Consider the following 17,331-nt stretch of genomic DNA (forward strand, 5'->3'; position numbering starts at 1 on the left):
GTATATGATTCTTTCCCAAATATGCTTCCATTTTTTCATTCTTTAATTATTGTTAAACAGTTATGAAAATGAATCCAAAGTTAATTTTTACAATGCACCTGACTAATGATGGACATGTGTAAATATCAGTTGCTGAAATCTTGAAAGCCACAAGGAATCTGTGATCCTCCAGCTGTTGTTGGACTCTTGACTCCTGTCCAGCATGGCCCATACATGGGACAATGGGACTTGCGGTAAGTCAACAGCTGGATGACCACAGGCTCCCACCACAAAACAAAATTTCAGTGCTTGCATAGAACAGCTTCTGTGCACCTTGCTCTTCTTCTTGACAACCAATACCAGGATAAATTATGTAGAACAGAGTGTGGAAAATGAAGTCAGTTATGCAAATTTGCCCAAATTGTGCAATATGCAGTAAGGTTTACTGACTGTAATATATTTATGTATGTCTTTAATTTCTTCTCTTATGTTATGCAGTTTAGTAAACTGTCTTGGAGATTATATTGATAGGTATACTATAAATCCATATTTGTTTATTTGTTAGTTAATGTTGTGTGTATGATACTTAGAGGGAGGGACGTGGTGGCGCTGCGGGCTAAACCGCAGAAGCCTGTGCTGCAGGGTCAGAAGACCAAGCAGTCGTAAGATTGAATCCACGCGACGGAGTGAGCGCCCGTCGCTTGTCCCAGCTCCCGCCAACCTAGCCGTTCGAAAGCATGCAAATGCAAGTAGATAAATAGGGACCCCTTCAGTGGAAAGGTAACAGTGTTCCTTGTCTAAGTCGCACTGGCCATGTGACCACGGAAGATTGTCTTCGGACAAACGCTGGCTCTATGGCTTGGAAACGGGGATGAGCACCGCCCCCTAGAGTCTAACATGACTGGACAAAAATTGTCAAGGGGAACCTTTACCTTTACCTATAATACTTCGAAGTATGTGCATGTGCCTGCACAGAAATATATGATATCTGTGTATCATGGCAGAGAAGGTAACTTGCATGGTGCCCTTTGTGACCGGTATGATTGGAAAGTACTCAACATCTGACAATGTTGGAGACGTCTAAGAATCTGAAACTGACAGCTGAATTTGCTACCCTATTAAGTAATTAATCCAGTATTATGTTGGAGGTAGACTGTGGACTTCAGCCACAAATACCTGAGTTCAAATCCATGAAACTGACCCAGTGAAATGTAATGGTGCATTAGGATTGTGGAGACACAAGTTCAAGTCTCCACTCAGCCATGAAGGAAAACTATTGGGTCATTGACTGCAACTCAGGTTAGCTTGCCTCATAATATTGATATGAATATGAAGGGGGGGGGGAACCATGTAACTTCTTTGAGTGCCTTGGAATAAAGGGGGACTATAAATACAATAACTTATATTATTAACATATTTGAATATAATATGTTAACATATTAATAAACATTAATATATAACTGTATGTGAATTGAATGGACTTGCACTGGTTGCTATTTCTCAGTCCTTCCAGCTTTATGAAAAAAGGAGCCATGTATCCTGTCCTGAATTTCTTGGAAGAAGGCTAGGATTTTAAAAAGATAGCTACTTCTTCTTCTTCTTCTTTGAAAAAAAAGAAGTGATCTACGACAATTCCAAGATCCTTCTTGATTGTAGTATTCCTGAGCCACATATCCCTCATTTTGTAACTGTTTCTTTGGTGTTTTTTCCCTGAGGTGCAGTACTTTGCACTTATCCTTAATGAATTTAATTCTGTTGTTTTCAGCCCAGTGTTCCAGCCTGTCAAGATCAGTTTGAATTCTGTTTTTGTCTTCTGGGGTATTAGCTATTCCATCCAATTTTGTATCACCCACTGATTTGACAAGTATTCCATGCACTTCCTCATTTAAGTCATTAATAAAAATGCTAAAGAGCACCAGACCCACGATTGAATCTTGGGGTACCCCACTAGTTACCACCTCCCAGTTAAAGAAGGATCCATTAATCATCACCCTCCGAGTCCGATTCTGTAGCCAACGTTGTATCCACCTGACACTTGATCTATCCAGCCCACACCTAGTTAGCTTGCTAAGCAGAATATCATGGGACACTTGGTCAAAAGCTTTGCTGAAGTCAAGATATACTATGTCTGCAGCATTACCCCTATCAGTGAGGTTACTTGATCAAAAAATGAGATCAGATTAGTCTGGCAGGATTCTTTCTTCACAAATCTGTGTTGTCTTCTAGTTATTACTGCATTGTTTTCTAGGTTTGTATAGTAACTGTTTTATAATTTATTCCAGAATTTTCCTTAGAATTGATGTCAGGCTGACTGGCCTCTAGTTCCTAGGTTCCTTTTTGAAGATTGGGCACAACATTGGCCCTCCTCCAATCATCTAGCACTTTGCCTGTTTCCCATGATTTCAAGAAAATAATGGATAGCAGTTTTGAAAGTTCTTCAGCCAGTTCCTTCAGTACTCTCGGATGTGGTTCATCCGGCCCTGGAGATATGAACTCATTCAAGGTGGTAAGGTATTCCTTGACTATTTTTTATCAATCTCCAGCTGCAGTCCTGTCCCCTCCACTTGCACTTTACATTTGTCTGGAGGTTCATAGTCTGTGCTATGGAAAAAGACTGAGCTAAAATAGGAATTGAGTACTTCTGCCTTTTCTATCATCTGTTATCATTTTTCCATTTCCACTCAGTATCTGTGCCACTGTCTCTTTTCTTTGTGTTTTGCTCTCACAATGATTTTTTTTATTGCTTTTAGTGTCTCTAGCTGATCAGTTTTTGCTCTCCTAATGCCATCCCTGCATCTCCTTGCTACTTGTTTCTACTCTTCCTTGATGACCTGGCCTTATTTCCACGTCTTATACATGTCTTTTTTGTTTTTAGGTCCTCACTGAGTTTTTTGGTGAAGCCACACTGCCTTTTTTGCCCCCCCCCTTTTCTTGTTGGAATTGTTTGGAGTCGTGCTTTTAGAATTTCTTTTTTTAAGAAATTCCCACCCTTCTTGGACTCCTTTTCTTGTTGGGATCTCCTCCCATGGAACCTTACTCATCCTTGTTCTGAGATTATTAAAACTGGCTTTTTAAAAATCCAGCATATATGTGTGTGGCTACATTCTGCTTTGGTTTCCTTTGAAATCAATAATTCTAGTAGAATGCGGTCACTCTAGCCTAGAATTCCCCTCACTGCCACTTCGTCCACCAAGTCATCTCTGTTGCTTAGAATCAAGTCAAGGATAGCTAGTCGTCTAGTTTCTTTCTCCACTTTTTGTAGGAGAAAAACTCTGAAAAACCTCATGTTACTTGCATGGTTTGCCCTCAAGCAATATACAGTAAACGTTAGTTCAGAATGACAAATACCTGTATTTTCATGGATGTTTTTGTTCTCAATGTCATGATGCAGGGGCTGAATATATTTGGCCATTTACTGAATTCCAGCAAGGTTTACCTCTGTTAAAGATGACAACATGGGCCTGTAGGAGCTTCAGCTTCAATGTTGGTTATAGCTGGCTTACCATTCTTATGTGGCTTATTATCCTTCCCTCACTCTCTCTCTCTTTCAGCTCTATGTCATCTTGGCAGGATCAAGTTTAGCTTAATCCAGACCATGCCAGGTACAATTGTGCTCCCAGGGATTCTGGCAATGCTGTTCTCAGTGCCCCTGTACTGGCATTTACTCACCACCACTTTGTTGGTGACACAGAAATATTTGGGCCTGTCAGATGGGCTTGTACTCATTGGTATTGCCTTATATGTTACCTTAGTTGCCTTACAGTAGTAATGAACTGGCAACCTGGCTGAGAAGAATTCTGGCCCCATAAGTCTGAACTAACTACATGTGCCATCTGATTTACAAAACACTGGATATGGGGCCAGCCTAACAAATGTCCTGGCACATTAAGGTATGCTACACTGGGCCATTACTCTTTTAAACGCAATTCCTGGACACAACTCTCTCCCAGGCCCTGACTTTTCTAATGGTGATTGGTCAGCCAACCCTAGAATTTTCTCCAGGATGACATGAATGTACAAACTCTATGCCTGCAGACATCGAGACTATACAAATAGTCTCATTAAGTGATGGTGTAGAAATGATGGTGGGATAGCCAGCATAAGGCCACTACTCTACCACACTGACACCTCCCCCGCCACCACCTACATCCACTGTTATTGTCTGAAAAGATATTTTGTAGACAATGAAGTATCAAATTCCCAAAGCCAAAAAGATACTGAAAGGACAATCCAGTGGGGAGGGGAGTTATCGCTATCTTGTAATGCTAATCTGCAGGCAGAGCAAGGCAGGAACTACACATTTTAGATAACCTGTGGGTTATCTGAAAACAATGTTGGCCAGTGCTGGGAGGTTTCCCATTGCTATTGACAATGCCTGAATTAGGGCAGCCTCACCCACCTGCAATTGTTATGAGTGACAGAGTGTGACAGAGTGTGCTTGGGTGCCAGAAAGACCAGCACCCCAGACCTGAGAAGAAGAAATAATAAGAGAAATTGCAAGGGAAGATGGAATGGTGAGTCTGATACAAATCTGGAAAAAAATGGCAAGAGTTCAAGTTTCTATATAAGTAAGAAACTGCAGACATGGAAAGAACATTCTAAATGTGGACTTGTTTGTCCAGACAAGAAAGAAGAAGCAGGCTAGCTGAAGCCGAGTCAAACTGCACATGTGAAAGGAAGCATTCCTGCATGGCAACAGATTGTATCTGCCCAGGAAACCAGAGTCTGACTCCTGCTTGCCCACAAGGAAGTTCTATACCTATAAGAAGGATGGCCCAGGAAGAAACAGGTGGGCTTCAACAGCATTACAATGATTGCTCCCATCACCCTTGCTGAGGACTGATCACCCACCAGAGAAGGGTCTTTTGGATGAGTGAGTATCTTGTGTGAATGGGAAGTATGAAAGAGGGGCCTCTTGGTACCTTTTGTCTTAGATCCTATGCCTTATAGCTCATCAATAACCATTACATGAATAGTGCTTAATACAAAATGATTGGTGTATGGTCTTCTTGTCAGTAGCCTGGCTGGGCTCTCTCTCTCTCCTCTCATGGTCCCTCTCCCCAGGATATAAAGAACAGTAATCCATTTGGGTAGCACAATGTGGAAGGAAAAGAAGCCACTGGAGCTGCCCCCTTCTCCACCAAAAGCAATGTCAATAGTCAACCCATCTTGAAGTGGCTGGGAAGCCTCACTGGCACTGCCCAGTGAAGTTGTTCTTCCTGAGTCGCAGCTCCATTTTTGCCTTATGTCAGCCCCCAACCCCAGCACTGTCGGTATCTGGAAAGCCTCTCAGCATTGGCTGGTCATTGATGGAAATCCTGGTGCATTTTTAAAAAGCCAGTGAGGCTTCCCAACCCCTTCAGCACTGGCTTGTTAGTGATATTGCTTATGGTGGAGATGGGGGGAACATACCTTTAAAAGCCACACCAGAATTTCATCCTGTGCAGTGACTGAAGTTGCTGCAAATTTATAGAATCATAGACTAATGGAGCTTGAAGTGCCCTTAAAACCACTGAGTACAAACCATGGCTCAATGTAGGAATCCAAATCAAAGTATATCTGACAGATAGTTGTCTAATTTTTTTTAAAGTGCCTCCAGCATAGGAACTCTCACCACCTTCCAAGGTAATTTGTCCCATTATTGTACTTCTTTAACAGCTAGGAAATTTTTCCTGAAATTCAGTCAAAATCTTGCTTCCTATAACTTGAGCCCATTATTATGTGTCCTATGCTCTGGGATGATTTAGAACAGATCCTCCCCCTCCTCTGTATGACAGTCTTTCAAGTATTTGAAAAGTGCTATCATATTTCCTCTCTGCTTTCTTTTCTCAAGTCTAAACATGCCCAGTTCCATCAGTCTTTCCTCATAAGGCTTGGTTTACAGTTCTTTGACCATCCTTGTTGTCTTCCTGTGAACTTGCTCCAGTTTGCCAGTATCCTTCTTCAAGTGTGATGTCCAGAACAGAACACAGTAGTCACAATGAGGCCTAGCTAGTGCTGAATAGAGGGGAACTAGTACTTAATGGGATTTGGAGACTATACTTCTGTTAATGCAGCCTGTGAGGAGGAGGAGAGGGAAACGGGTCTCCCTATCAGTGCGTCATCCTCTCACACCTTAAAGACAGAGGAGTATGAGACATCTAGTTCACCAACAGAATCCAGAATAGAACTAACAGGACTAGATTCTCCTGCCAGACTGGACAGCCCAAGTTCAAGCATTGGTATCACCAACTTCAATGCAAACCTTCCTTCTGGGGAGAAAGAGAGATGAGAAAAAGATTATGCTTGGAGAGAACAACTAACAGAAGGGAAGGAGCCAGAAAGGGAGATAGGTATAAAGAGGAAGAGTGGGAAGGAGAGAGGGGAAATGTAGAAACAGAATCCACCGAGAAAAGAGAAAGAGCTAAAGGAAAGGAACAAGAAAGAGGTGAAGAGCCAAGGGGTATCATTCAGCCTGAGGGACAGCCAGTTCCTGGAGGAGGAGGTGATGAGGCAAAGGTCTTAGCCAAAACTTGGATAATTTCCAGAGGGCTGGGAGTGAGTCACAAAGGAGGGCCCTTGGACTAGCAAGTGGGTGAGGCTAATGGTCCTGAAGGAAGAGGCAGAGAAGCATTGGTATCACCAATTTCAATGCAAACCTTCCTTCTGGGGAGAAAGAGAGATGAGAAAAAGATTATGCTTGGAGAGAGAACAGAGATCCCAAGAGCTGGGTAAAGTCTTAAGAAGGAGCTGACTGGTACCCTAGATTGAAGGGAAGAAGGCCCAGACAGGGAACAGGTGGAGGAAGGAAGTGAGCCTGATGGGGGAGCTGGTCTTGACACCCGTGCTGCAGCAGCCTCTGATCAGTCCCTCAACACCCAGTTACCCAGGAGTTGGAGGAGGAGGAGAGTTAGTAGTCAAGCTACTATTTCTTCTCTCTGTCTTTTGCTATGCATGTACCAGAAGAATACTTTTTTGTTGCTTTCAATATCTACTGCTAACCTCAGCTCATTCTCAGCTTTTGCCTTCCTAATGCCATCCCTGCAATTATTTGCTGTTTGTGTGTACTCTTCCTTTGTGGCCTGGCATTCCTTCCCTTCCTATACATATCCTTTTTGGTTTCCAGGTCCTCTCTGATTTTTATGTGAAACCACATTGTTTGTTTGTTTGTTTGTTTGTTTGTTTGTTTGTTTTGCTGTCTCCCTTCAAATCTTCCTGTACATGTAGTCATGGCCCCAAAGAGGGAAAGCAAAAAGCAAAAATCTTCAACACTAAGCTCAAGCAGAATCGGGCAGAAAGACATCAGAAACAAGGTAGGGTGTCCGGGGAAGGAGAGTTAAAGCATGTTTGTTGCCCAAGAAAAGGCAAAGTCTAACTAAGAAACTTTTCTGCCTAAGAATGGAAAAGATGTTTTGTATCAGCCAAGGGTTTCTTTTAAACAGATTTATCCTTTGCATAGTCTCTTAGACTGTTAACAAAAGGCATACATATTTTGATTTCTTTTCCTGAGGAGAATATAATGAACATCAGATTCTTTTTTTCCCTTTTCTTTTTTTGATTAAATCCACGTAAATGCACTCCAGTAAAAAAAGTGTACTTTGGGAAAATGTGGACATAGTTTACATATCTCGATAGATAGATAGATAGATAGATAGATAGAGAGAGAGAGAGAGAGAGAGAGAGAGAGAAAGAGAGAGAGAGAGAGAGAGAGAGAGAGAGAGAGAGAGAGAGAGAATGCTTAGAAATGTGTGGATTAGGAAAAGTAGATATCAAACTACACATACATTTCCACATCCGAACAGGAAAAGAAAAAGGTGGCATAGCCATACAGAATTTGGATAAATTAAGAATGGTGGTGGAATGATTAGAAATGCAATATAAATGAAACAGACGGAATTTGATCCCTATTCTTAGAGAGCTGGTGTAGTGTAGTGACAGAATGTCAGACTGGGACTTAGGAGTTGTGGGTTAAAATCACTTTCCCGCTCTGGAAAATCACTTAGGTATCCCCCATACTTTGGAAACCCTAGTAGGATTCATATATTTTGAAATAAACTTGAAAGCACATAATACAAACACACAGTTTGTGCGCTCTCTCTCTCTCTCTCTCTCTCACACACACACACACACACACACACACACACACACACACAGACAGACAGACACACACACACACACACACACACACACACACACACACACACATTTATAAACCCATTTAGCCAAGAGATATCAACAGCTTGTTCATAATTTGCCTTGGAATCTGGAAAGCTACATCTCTGCGTGGCTCATTCCACAATTTGAAGAAACAGAATAAATTCTGAAAACTACCAAGGTAAATGCAAATTTGCAAAATTATATCTTTGGTGTAGAATTTTGAATAAAAATGAAGGCAGCTGAATTTAGAATCCAGAAAATGTTCCATTTACATTATTTATGGAGGACTACAAATTCCATTTTTTCAGACGTTATATACCAATATAGCCCAGACATCAGTTTGATTAGCTTAAAATAAAACTCTCTGTGTGTATGTGTGTGTTTATGTTCATACGTGACTGCACAGATGTCTGTATAAGCACAGACATCAGCTTCTCTCTGAAGACATAAAAAATTATATTTGGAATGCGTACAAAACACACAACTGTGTACTGCATGTTCTGCAAAAGTCTTTTCCTTTTCAAAATCATGAACTTCATTTCCAGTATTTAACAAAAAAAAAAATCTGAAAAAAGACAGCAATATTTTTTTTGTGGCAGCCTAAAATTATGTGAAGTCTAATTGATCTATGATTTATAGCTATCTCTTCAAACAGAAACGAAGGAAGAATGCTGAAAGTAAGAAAGCACAAAGCACAGCACTTAGAATTCTCACTTACCTTGTCTAGTTTCATTCATAAAAGTAGATGCAACCAATGTGCACAACAAATCCCTGCTTTGCACACTCTTACTCCCAGCCAAGGATGGCATTAACTTGGCTCTGACAATGAAATTCCAGTGAACCTAAGAAAACATTGGCCAGCTAGCAAGAAAGACAGTCCTTCTACCCCATTTCACATGGACTCACTCTGTCTGCATTGCCTTGAATCATAGCTTCCAGTTGACGAGAAGCAAGCTGAATGAAATCTTCCATTCCAGACAGCAGCCCCATCCTACAGTGTTTTCTGCCAAAGCTGAGCAAGATCTGAAACATGAGAGAGGTTCTTCTACACTCTGGTCGGGTAGAAGAAGAATCCCCTATTCATGCAAACAGACTGCTTAAAATCCAGCAGGAAAAGTTCAGTCAACCTCCACTGATTTGTGTAAAAGAAAAAACACAGTATAATAGTCTTCATGCGGATAAGACATTCACATTGTACCTGTTTAGAATCTTTCTGTAGTTGAGGAAGTGAGCGCTCCAGTTGCTTTTTGTTGCTAGTCTTCTTACAGCAATGAAAACTCACACTTCGCATTTTGTCCTGGGGGAGGTTCCCCCATACAAGCACTCCAAGCAACGCTGCCCTGGTGCTTGATGTGCTGAAAAGGAAGAATCTGCCTCTTCAGGCAAGTGTCCTAACCCATTCTGTGTAGCATTACTTGCAATGTGTGCTAGCTAACAATGTGATGTCAAGCCCCCCCCTCTCCCCACCCTTTTAATCCTTCTTGTTTAGGGATTGGTTGGCTCCATGACCCAAGAGACTCCACAGGGCATTTTGGATGTCAACATATGTTTCCAACACATAGCTGAGCAGCCAACTAAGAAACCACTACACATGGGGTGTATGTGAATACAAACACACACACACAGAGAGAGAGAGAGAGAGAGAGAGAAGCCAAGTATGAACAAACCTAGCTTTCTTTAGTACAGACCAGAATATCTTGAGATGTATAGCCAAACTTCTGAAGCAAAAAATCGTTGTAAGAATAAGATTTACAAACATACTCCATAATCAATTAACATCCAGAGAAAATAATACATAGCTGCACTTGTAATCCCCTTGTTCTAGGTAAGTAATTTAGTAAACATGTACAGGAGTTTCTATACTATAACCGGTAAATTTTATTTTAACTGACAGGTTTTACTTACTCCAAAGGGATTTTTTTAAAAAAACCTACTAAAATATACTTTTCTGCAGTTAGATATAGTGTGAAATCATCAAAAGAAGAGCATAACAATTGTCCCAATTGTATGAAGGCACCATCCATCAAGCTGAAGATTCTCTAATCTCAACATTCACTTCAAAAGTAAAATGTTTGTCATGGCTAAACAAATTATCTGAAAAAAATGACCAAACTAGTCCAGTAACTCACACACAAGTCATTTTGATGTTTCCCAATTGTTGCTGCTTTCTAGTGCCATTTTCTTCACCTTCACTCTCACTTCCTTGTCATTAAAACAACGGGAATGTGCTCACAATGAAAAATTTATGTATGTGCATTTATTTTTATTTTCTCTTACATCCAGGGAAACAAGAAGTGAGGTAATCAGCCTTGGTTTTTCTCTGTTGACATTTGTGAGAAATGGAATTTGGTGCTTACCAAAGCATTTACTCTTTTACATTTAAATATCTACTCTGGCAACCCTTAAGTGAGTTCTCCCCCCTTTTAGTTAACAAGGCTTCCTCACTGAGTAGCACAATAGACTAGAAGACCTTTCTTCAGTGGCTCTTGCTGACTACTATGTACCAGCTCCTGAGCAAATCCATCAGGTATAGTTTAACAAAAGCCACAGTTCTGCAGCAGAAACTGCTGCCTAAGGTGGCTTGGAGGTCTGAAACACTGTGAAGTGTCTCAGGTTTTTTTGGTTCCCCATACTATTTCACATATACATGAAAAGCCTGAAAGAAGCTGTCCAGAATTTGGTGGTCTGATATCACCAGTGTGCTGATGACACCCAAATTTCACAGTAAAATCTACAAGGTATGAAACATGCCATTTAAATATAGTTTTGCGTTCGGGTCTCATTTAATCCAGAGTTAGCCTGCTTTAGAAACTGGAAGTGACCAGCCTGTCACTTCCTATATCTGACTAGCCAAGGTCTGTGTGTTGCATTTAAATGGCAAATGTTTCTTTCAAGGTTTCTGAATGATATGAAAAACTGAGAGGCTGTGGTGCAGCCCATCAAAAATTTGGGGGTGTAGTCTGTGGACTGAGATGGGCCCTATGAATAGATAGTGGGAAACAAGGACTTTAACTCCCCAGAGGTTAAAAAACACATTCAAAGAATCAGACATTTTGTGTTTCTCAAGGATACCCATAAGCAAATATCATTTATCTTTCTTTGACTCATCTATCGACTACTTCTTCCCTGTGAACATGTGATCTGAAACATCCTTAGAAGTGGTGTGTGCAAAAAAAAAGTTATGAGATATTTAATGGCCATAAGGTAAAGGTAAAGATAACAGTTCCCCTTGATATTTAGTCCATCATGTCTGACTCTAGGGCGCAGTGCTCATCCCCGTCTCCAAGCTGTAGAGCCAGGTGTTTTGTCTGTAGAGAGTTTCCGTGGTCACATGGCCAGCGCGACTAGACACAGAATGCCGTTAGCATCCCACTGTGGTGGTACCTATGTATCTACTCACATTTACATGCTTTCAAACTGCTAGGTTGGCAGTAGCTGGGACAAGCGATGGAAGCTCACTCCGTCACGTGGATTTGATTTTACAACGGCTGGTTTTGTTTTGTTTTTTTTACCTTGCAGCACAGAGGCTTCTGCGTTTTAACTCGCAGCGCCACCACTTCCCACTTAATGGCCATATCATTGGCAAAAAGATTTATATTATCTTTATTAGTTAGTTTAAAAGTGGGAGGCTTTTGGATCTCTATGTGTATTGGAGTTATAATACCTGTAATTCTCTACCACTGGCTTTGCTTTGTGGGGATTCTTGGAGCTGGAGTCAAAATATAGGAGTCAATTGATTTGGTGTTCATGCTAGAATATTATTGTTTTTCACACTGAATGTTTAAATTAATGAAACAGAAAACAAATAATGACTGTACGGTTATTTTTATGAGTAGAATTTCAACTGTCTAAGTGAGTGTACTGTAGATTCTGGGATGAAATTGGCAGGGAATGGTGGTGGGTTGTGTGACCATACACTGGGGACTGAGAGAATAGCCTCCTGGAAGATCTTAAAAAGAAGATGGAGTTGGGTGTCATCAGCACACCGATGGTACCGGACCACAACATTCTGGACAGCCTCTTTCAGGTTTTTCATGTATGTGAAATAGTATGGGGAATCATGGAGCCCTGAGAAACTCCACAGGTGTGTTGAACAGGAGTCCCCCAGCACCACTACCATTCACAAAGTGACACCAGGTAAGGGGAAATCCCAGAAGCTGACTCCTTTTTTCATCAGTTAACAAGTGTGCATGGTAGTGAGCAAAATACAGTATCCTGTAGACCCGTGGTCCCCAACCATTTTGATACCGCAGCCTTTTGCTATGTAAAGCTTGGCATCCCTTTTCCTGCTGGCAATGTGGGCACAGTATTTTGCAGCAATATTGGGCAATTTCCCAGCTTTTGGAATCATGGGTACAGAAACTCAATATCCCAGAAGCATAAACTGGAGGTTTTTTGAAGGACTGAAATTCCTGGCATTTTAAAATGGGAGCATAAATATACATATGTTACCCATGAATCAAATCAGAAATTTCCCTTCTATATAAGGGAAACTGATACAGGATTACAGAAGATGAGCATACGATATGTACTATAGTTACTGGGAGAAAATAGGAGAGCTGCTTGGATGTAGCGACACTCCCTCTGTGCCAAAGGGCTTTTTTGGACTTAATGAAACGGTGAAACAAAGAAATGAGTAGGAACAACACATGGAATGGAGAAACATACACAACCTTTAACCTCTTGGTTAAACTAATGGGGCCATGCCTGCTCCACCAAATGCAGACTGGAAAGCTATGTTCTGATGTCATATCCCTTTCTTTGAATTAGGCAAGCTGAGGAAGAAAAGCTCTTTGGACCAAAACTTGTATGGATTTGTTGTGTACATGTGTTCCAAAAGATGTCCCTTTGTTTTTTGAAATTAAAAAACAGAAATAGGAAGAGATTGGAGTTAGCAAAGAAGGTCACTGGAAAGAAAGGTCAAAATTATGCATACAGGTGTACTTTGGTTTAATACGTTCTCCGAGATGTTTTCTAATGTGAAAAATTCGCAAACCAAAATGCGGTTTCCCACAGGAATGCATGCAGGGGATTACACTATTAAACCTCCCAGGCACAATGCAAACTTGCTTCATATTGCGGAAAAAAATTGTAAATCAAGGCATTATTTTCAATGGGTTTTTGTTCATAAACCGAAAATTATATTAACCGAGGCAGTCATAAACCGAGGTACCAATGTACTATGTGAAAGGAAGATAGTGGAGAAAGACGGGGACAACATTCGAGTCATTTGAAAAGTGGTGTTGATAGAGATACTAAAGACAGCCAGAAAAGCAGAAGTGGGTGCTCAGTCAAGTCAAGCCTGAACTCTTACTCAAGCAAAAATGAGTAACCTGCATCTAGCCCACTATGCATATATAATAGAAATGCAAACATTCTAAACGTCTGAACTATTTGCATAGCATAGTATTCTGACAAATTAGAATGTCATAATTTCAGTGTTGTAATCTCTGAGCACAAATGAAGTCTATGACTGGACAGTGGTTTGGGCATTATTCTAGTTAAAAATCATGTGGATCCATGAGGATTTGTGTATCAGATCCAAGTTTTGCACCACTGCAAAACCATGTGCTGCTGGACATATACATTTCTGTGGTGTAGTCTGTGGACTGAGATGGGCCTTATGAAAAGATAGTGGTTTGGGGATGATCCTATGTACAATTCAAGAACTGCTGGAGCCAGGAAGTGCTGGATAACTCAATCGTTTAGGTTTCTGGCTTCAAAGCCAGGGTTCGGAGTTTGATTCTTAACTGTGTCTCCTTGACAGGGGTGGACTTGATGATCTATAGGATCCCTTCCATCTCTGCATTTCTAAGATGATGATGATGACCCATGCCTTGGATTGGTGTTTTTGCACCTCTGCAAAGCCATGCACTCAGAGACCCATGATTTCTATGTTGTAATCTATGAGCACAAATGCGGCCCATGATTGTTCAATTGTTTGGGGATTATCCTGCATAAAAATTATGTGGAACCATAAGTGTTTTGTGCCACTGCAAAGCCATACACTGGGGGAACTATTGTTTCTGTTTTGCAGTCTCTGCGCAGAGATGAGTCTTATGACTGGAAGTAGTTTGGGAATTATCCAATCTAAGAAACAACTGGATGGATGGGGGTCCATGCCTTTCAATAGATATGTTTGCTCCTCTCCAAGCCATGCACTCAGGGACCCATGATTTCTGTGTTTTAATCTATAAGCACAAATGGGGCATATGACTCAACATAGGTTTGGGGATCATCCTAGTTAATAATCATGAGGATCCATGCATCTGCTCCATGTTTTAACACCATTGTAAGGCCATGCACTGAAGGACCCATGATTTCTGTGGTGCCATCTGTGAGTACAAATAGTATGAACTGACAGTGATTTGTTGTTGTTTAGTCATTTAGTCGTGTCTGACTCTTTGTGACCCCATGGACCAGAGCACGCCAGGCCCTCCTGTCTTCCACTGCCTCCCAGAGTTTAGTCAAATTCATGTTGGTAGCTTCGATGACACTGTCCAGCCATCTCATCCTCTGTCGTCCCCTTCTCCTCTTGCCTTCACACTTTCCGAACACCAGTGTCTTTTGCAGGGAATCTTCTCTTCTCATGAGATGGCCAAAGTACTGGAGCCTCAGCTTCAGGATCTGTCCTTCCAGTGAGCTGGATTTAGGGACATCTAAAATTCATTTGAAGTCATGCAGATCTGTACACAGCAGGAAGAGAGTAGAACCTAGTGTAAGATGTTGTTGAATTGCTCCAGGAAGGAGTTAACTGCTTTCTTTCAGTTGGCAGGGTCGAACATTCACTTAGACCCCTGGTAGCTTATGAGACAAACTGGTAAACTGGGTTTTTTTCTGGTTTGAAAAGCAATAATTATGAAAAGGCTATAAGTGACAAGAATGTTTTAATATATTTGAAATACTAATTTAAAAAAGAGGCTGTAAGGGCTGTTTTCTCTCCAGATATGCAATTTTTTTCCTATCAATATATTTGTTTTGTTTTTAATCATTGAACATATCTGCAAAGGGTTAAAAAAGGTTATATTTTAAAAAATCATAACTTGAAACTCCTTTGTCCTAGTGATCCAAAATTTGGCACAGACTGTCTTCTCCCTCTGTTCCAAATTTGGTGCTGCTCAGACTCCCAGCTTTTATGTTAGACCATTTTGTTTGGACTGCCACCCTTGTTAGCATAACTGGTAGAATGTGTTTCTTTCAAGCTGAACCAATTACCCATTCAGTACTTATTTTTCTCACAGAAACTGACCTTCTGGAATACCACTAAAAATCAAACATTCAGCACAAGTTTTCATGAATAAAATTAACTTCATCAGACATAGGCTAGAAAAATGATGAATGATTGCTCCAAAATGGTCATGCCAGAAGTCTGCCAGGCATATTTCATGAGGTGAGCTAAGAGCAGATTTCAAGCAGTTTAGGAAAGGGAGGTGCTTTAAAATACTTCACCCCTGGTGTCAGTTGGTTAGACTTTTCCACTCAGCCTAGGAGGCAGTCCCTGAATTTACTTCTCTCCCCCCCCCCTTGCCTATTTCCAGATAAACACAAACAGCTGAATAGAAAAATAGAATGGATTTTTTTCCTAGTCTGTGGTCACCTTCAAATGTGCCAGGGATCCCCAGGGGGGCATGTGGGCCCTATTGAGAATGGCTGATGTAAAGGACCATATGGGGGGGGGGCTTGGGGGAGTTGGGTGACTTCTGAAGGATAGCCTCCTGAATGTTCCTATGGCTCAGGAAAGTAGGGTATGTGAAGAAAAGAAAGGAAAATAAACCATCTGTTGTTAGCACTTCTCAGGATACGATCGGAACATTAGTTTCCCAAAAATAAATTTTATCTTAGCCAACTGCCAGAATTGAAGTAGAGTGCATACTACTAACATGTCACAATATAAAGCAATCAACCGAAAGATGAAGGACTTCCTAGGAAATAAAATCAGCTATTTTGAAAACTGTTGCATTATCTGTGTCTTATTTTGAAACTATTGTTGACAGGTTCACATATCTCTGTGCCAAGAAAAATAAAAAATGGGAATTTTTATACTTGTGTGTAGCAAGAGAGGCAGCTGAGGATATTGAGCGGGGGGGGGATGCAGGGTAGTAGCCCCTGGCCTTATTAGAGTCGCTATCTGCACCTGGCACATACTGTCTGCTCACAAGTAACTTTCACATCTGTCCATTGCTGAGATTTCCCCAACAGTCATACTTGAAAATGGATGGATGTGGATTTGAAACACCTGCAATATGGCAGCCTGTGAAAGTGCAGTAAATAAGGAAAAGAGGCACAAGAGGAAACAGCTGCGACTAAGCTGCTAGCATTAATGTTAACTCCTTAAGGAGGAACATTTACAGTACTACATGGCCTGAACCTTTTCATCTTTTCTCGCCTGAGGAGCCAGTTGTGTACATTCTCTGTTATAGAAATAGAAACCAGTGTTGCCTCTATTTGTTTTGTTTTGTTACATGGATTCCAGTGTCACTGACAGAGGCAGGACTGACACTCTTACTTCCTGACACACTTCTGGAGTAACACTGTCTTATTTAGACAAACCTTTCCTACTAAGGGCTAATGCCTAGATGTCACCTTCCTAATGGAAAAGACAGAGATGGTTATACCTGGATATGCACAAACACAGTTTTAGAAGTAGAAAGACTTTTAGAATTAACTAGAAGAATGTAACCTATATAAGTATAAGGTTTTTCTTGCCTCTCACTTTCAGGCCACTCACCTTTGAACCACCAGGCGTAAGACTGTCGCCAGAACACAATGTGAAGATAGTCAAACATAAAACCAGCAGGAAGCCTGAGATTGACATTTAGGTCCACGAAGGCAATGTAATCCTATCAATAGAGAAGGAAGATGGAATACACATTTCTCCAGTCAGTGAGGTGCATCCCTTTGGCAGACCAAAGGGGAATTGAGGCGTCTTACGTATATCCATGGGGTCATGAAGAGTCGGACACGACTAACGACTAAACAACAACAACAACATATATCCATAGGGGACCAATAATGTTGGAATCCTTGGCACAGCTGCCCAATTAGATTTAGGATCCAAACTTTAGGTTAATGCTGACCAATAGTAATTGTAGAACTTTATGGCTCTTTGTTTGTTATAAAATATCTGTACACTGTATTTTTGGGGGTCTTGTCTGCTTTTAAGAGAAGTCCCCAGTTGACTTTGTATTGCTTTCAATAAAATTGGACTTTGGTTCA

The 17,331-nt window shown here is 41.0% G+C and overlaps 1 protein-coding gene across 5 annotated transcripts in view; it reads right to left on the bottom strand.

Moving 5' to 3' along the window:
- TNS3 (tensin 3) overlaps positions 1-9,559 on the bottom strand; it is a 301,059-nt gene extending 291,500 nt beyond the window's left edge. For 4 of the 5 annotated variants that reach the window (XM_078377581.1, XM_020811228.3, XM_020811227.3 and 1 more), the window contains exon 1: positions 9,314-9,559. In XM_078377581.1, coding sequence (XP_078233707.1) covers positions 9,314-9,406 — 93 coding nt within the window. In that variant the 5' untranslated portion in view covers positions 9,407-9,559. The remainder of the gene's footprint in view (positions 1-9,313) is intronic. The other variant, XM_020811229.3, reaches the window with a different exon arrangement.
- Between the last annotated feature and the right edge of the window lie 7,772 nt (positions 9,560-17,331).

This window comes from Pogona vitticeps, chromosome 6, assembly GCF_051106095.1.
Source record: "Pogona vitticeps strain Pit_001003342236 chromosome 6, PviZW2.1, whole genome shotgun sequence".
In the NCBI taxonomy this organism is placed as follows: domain Eukaryota; kingdom Metazoa; phylum Chordata; class Lepidosauria; order Squamata; family Agamidae; genus Pogona; species Pogona vitticeps.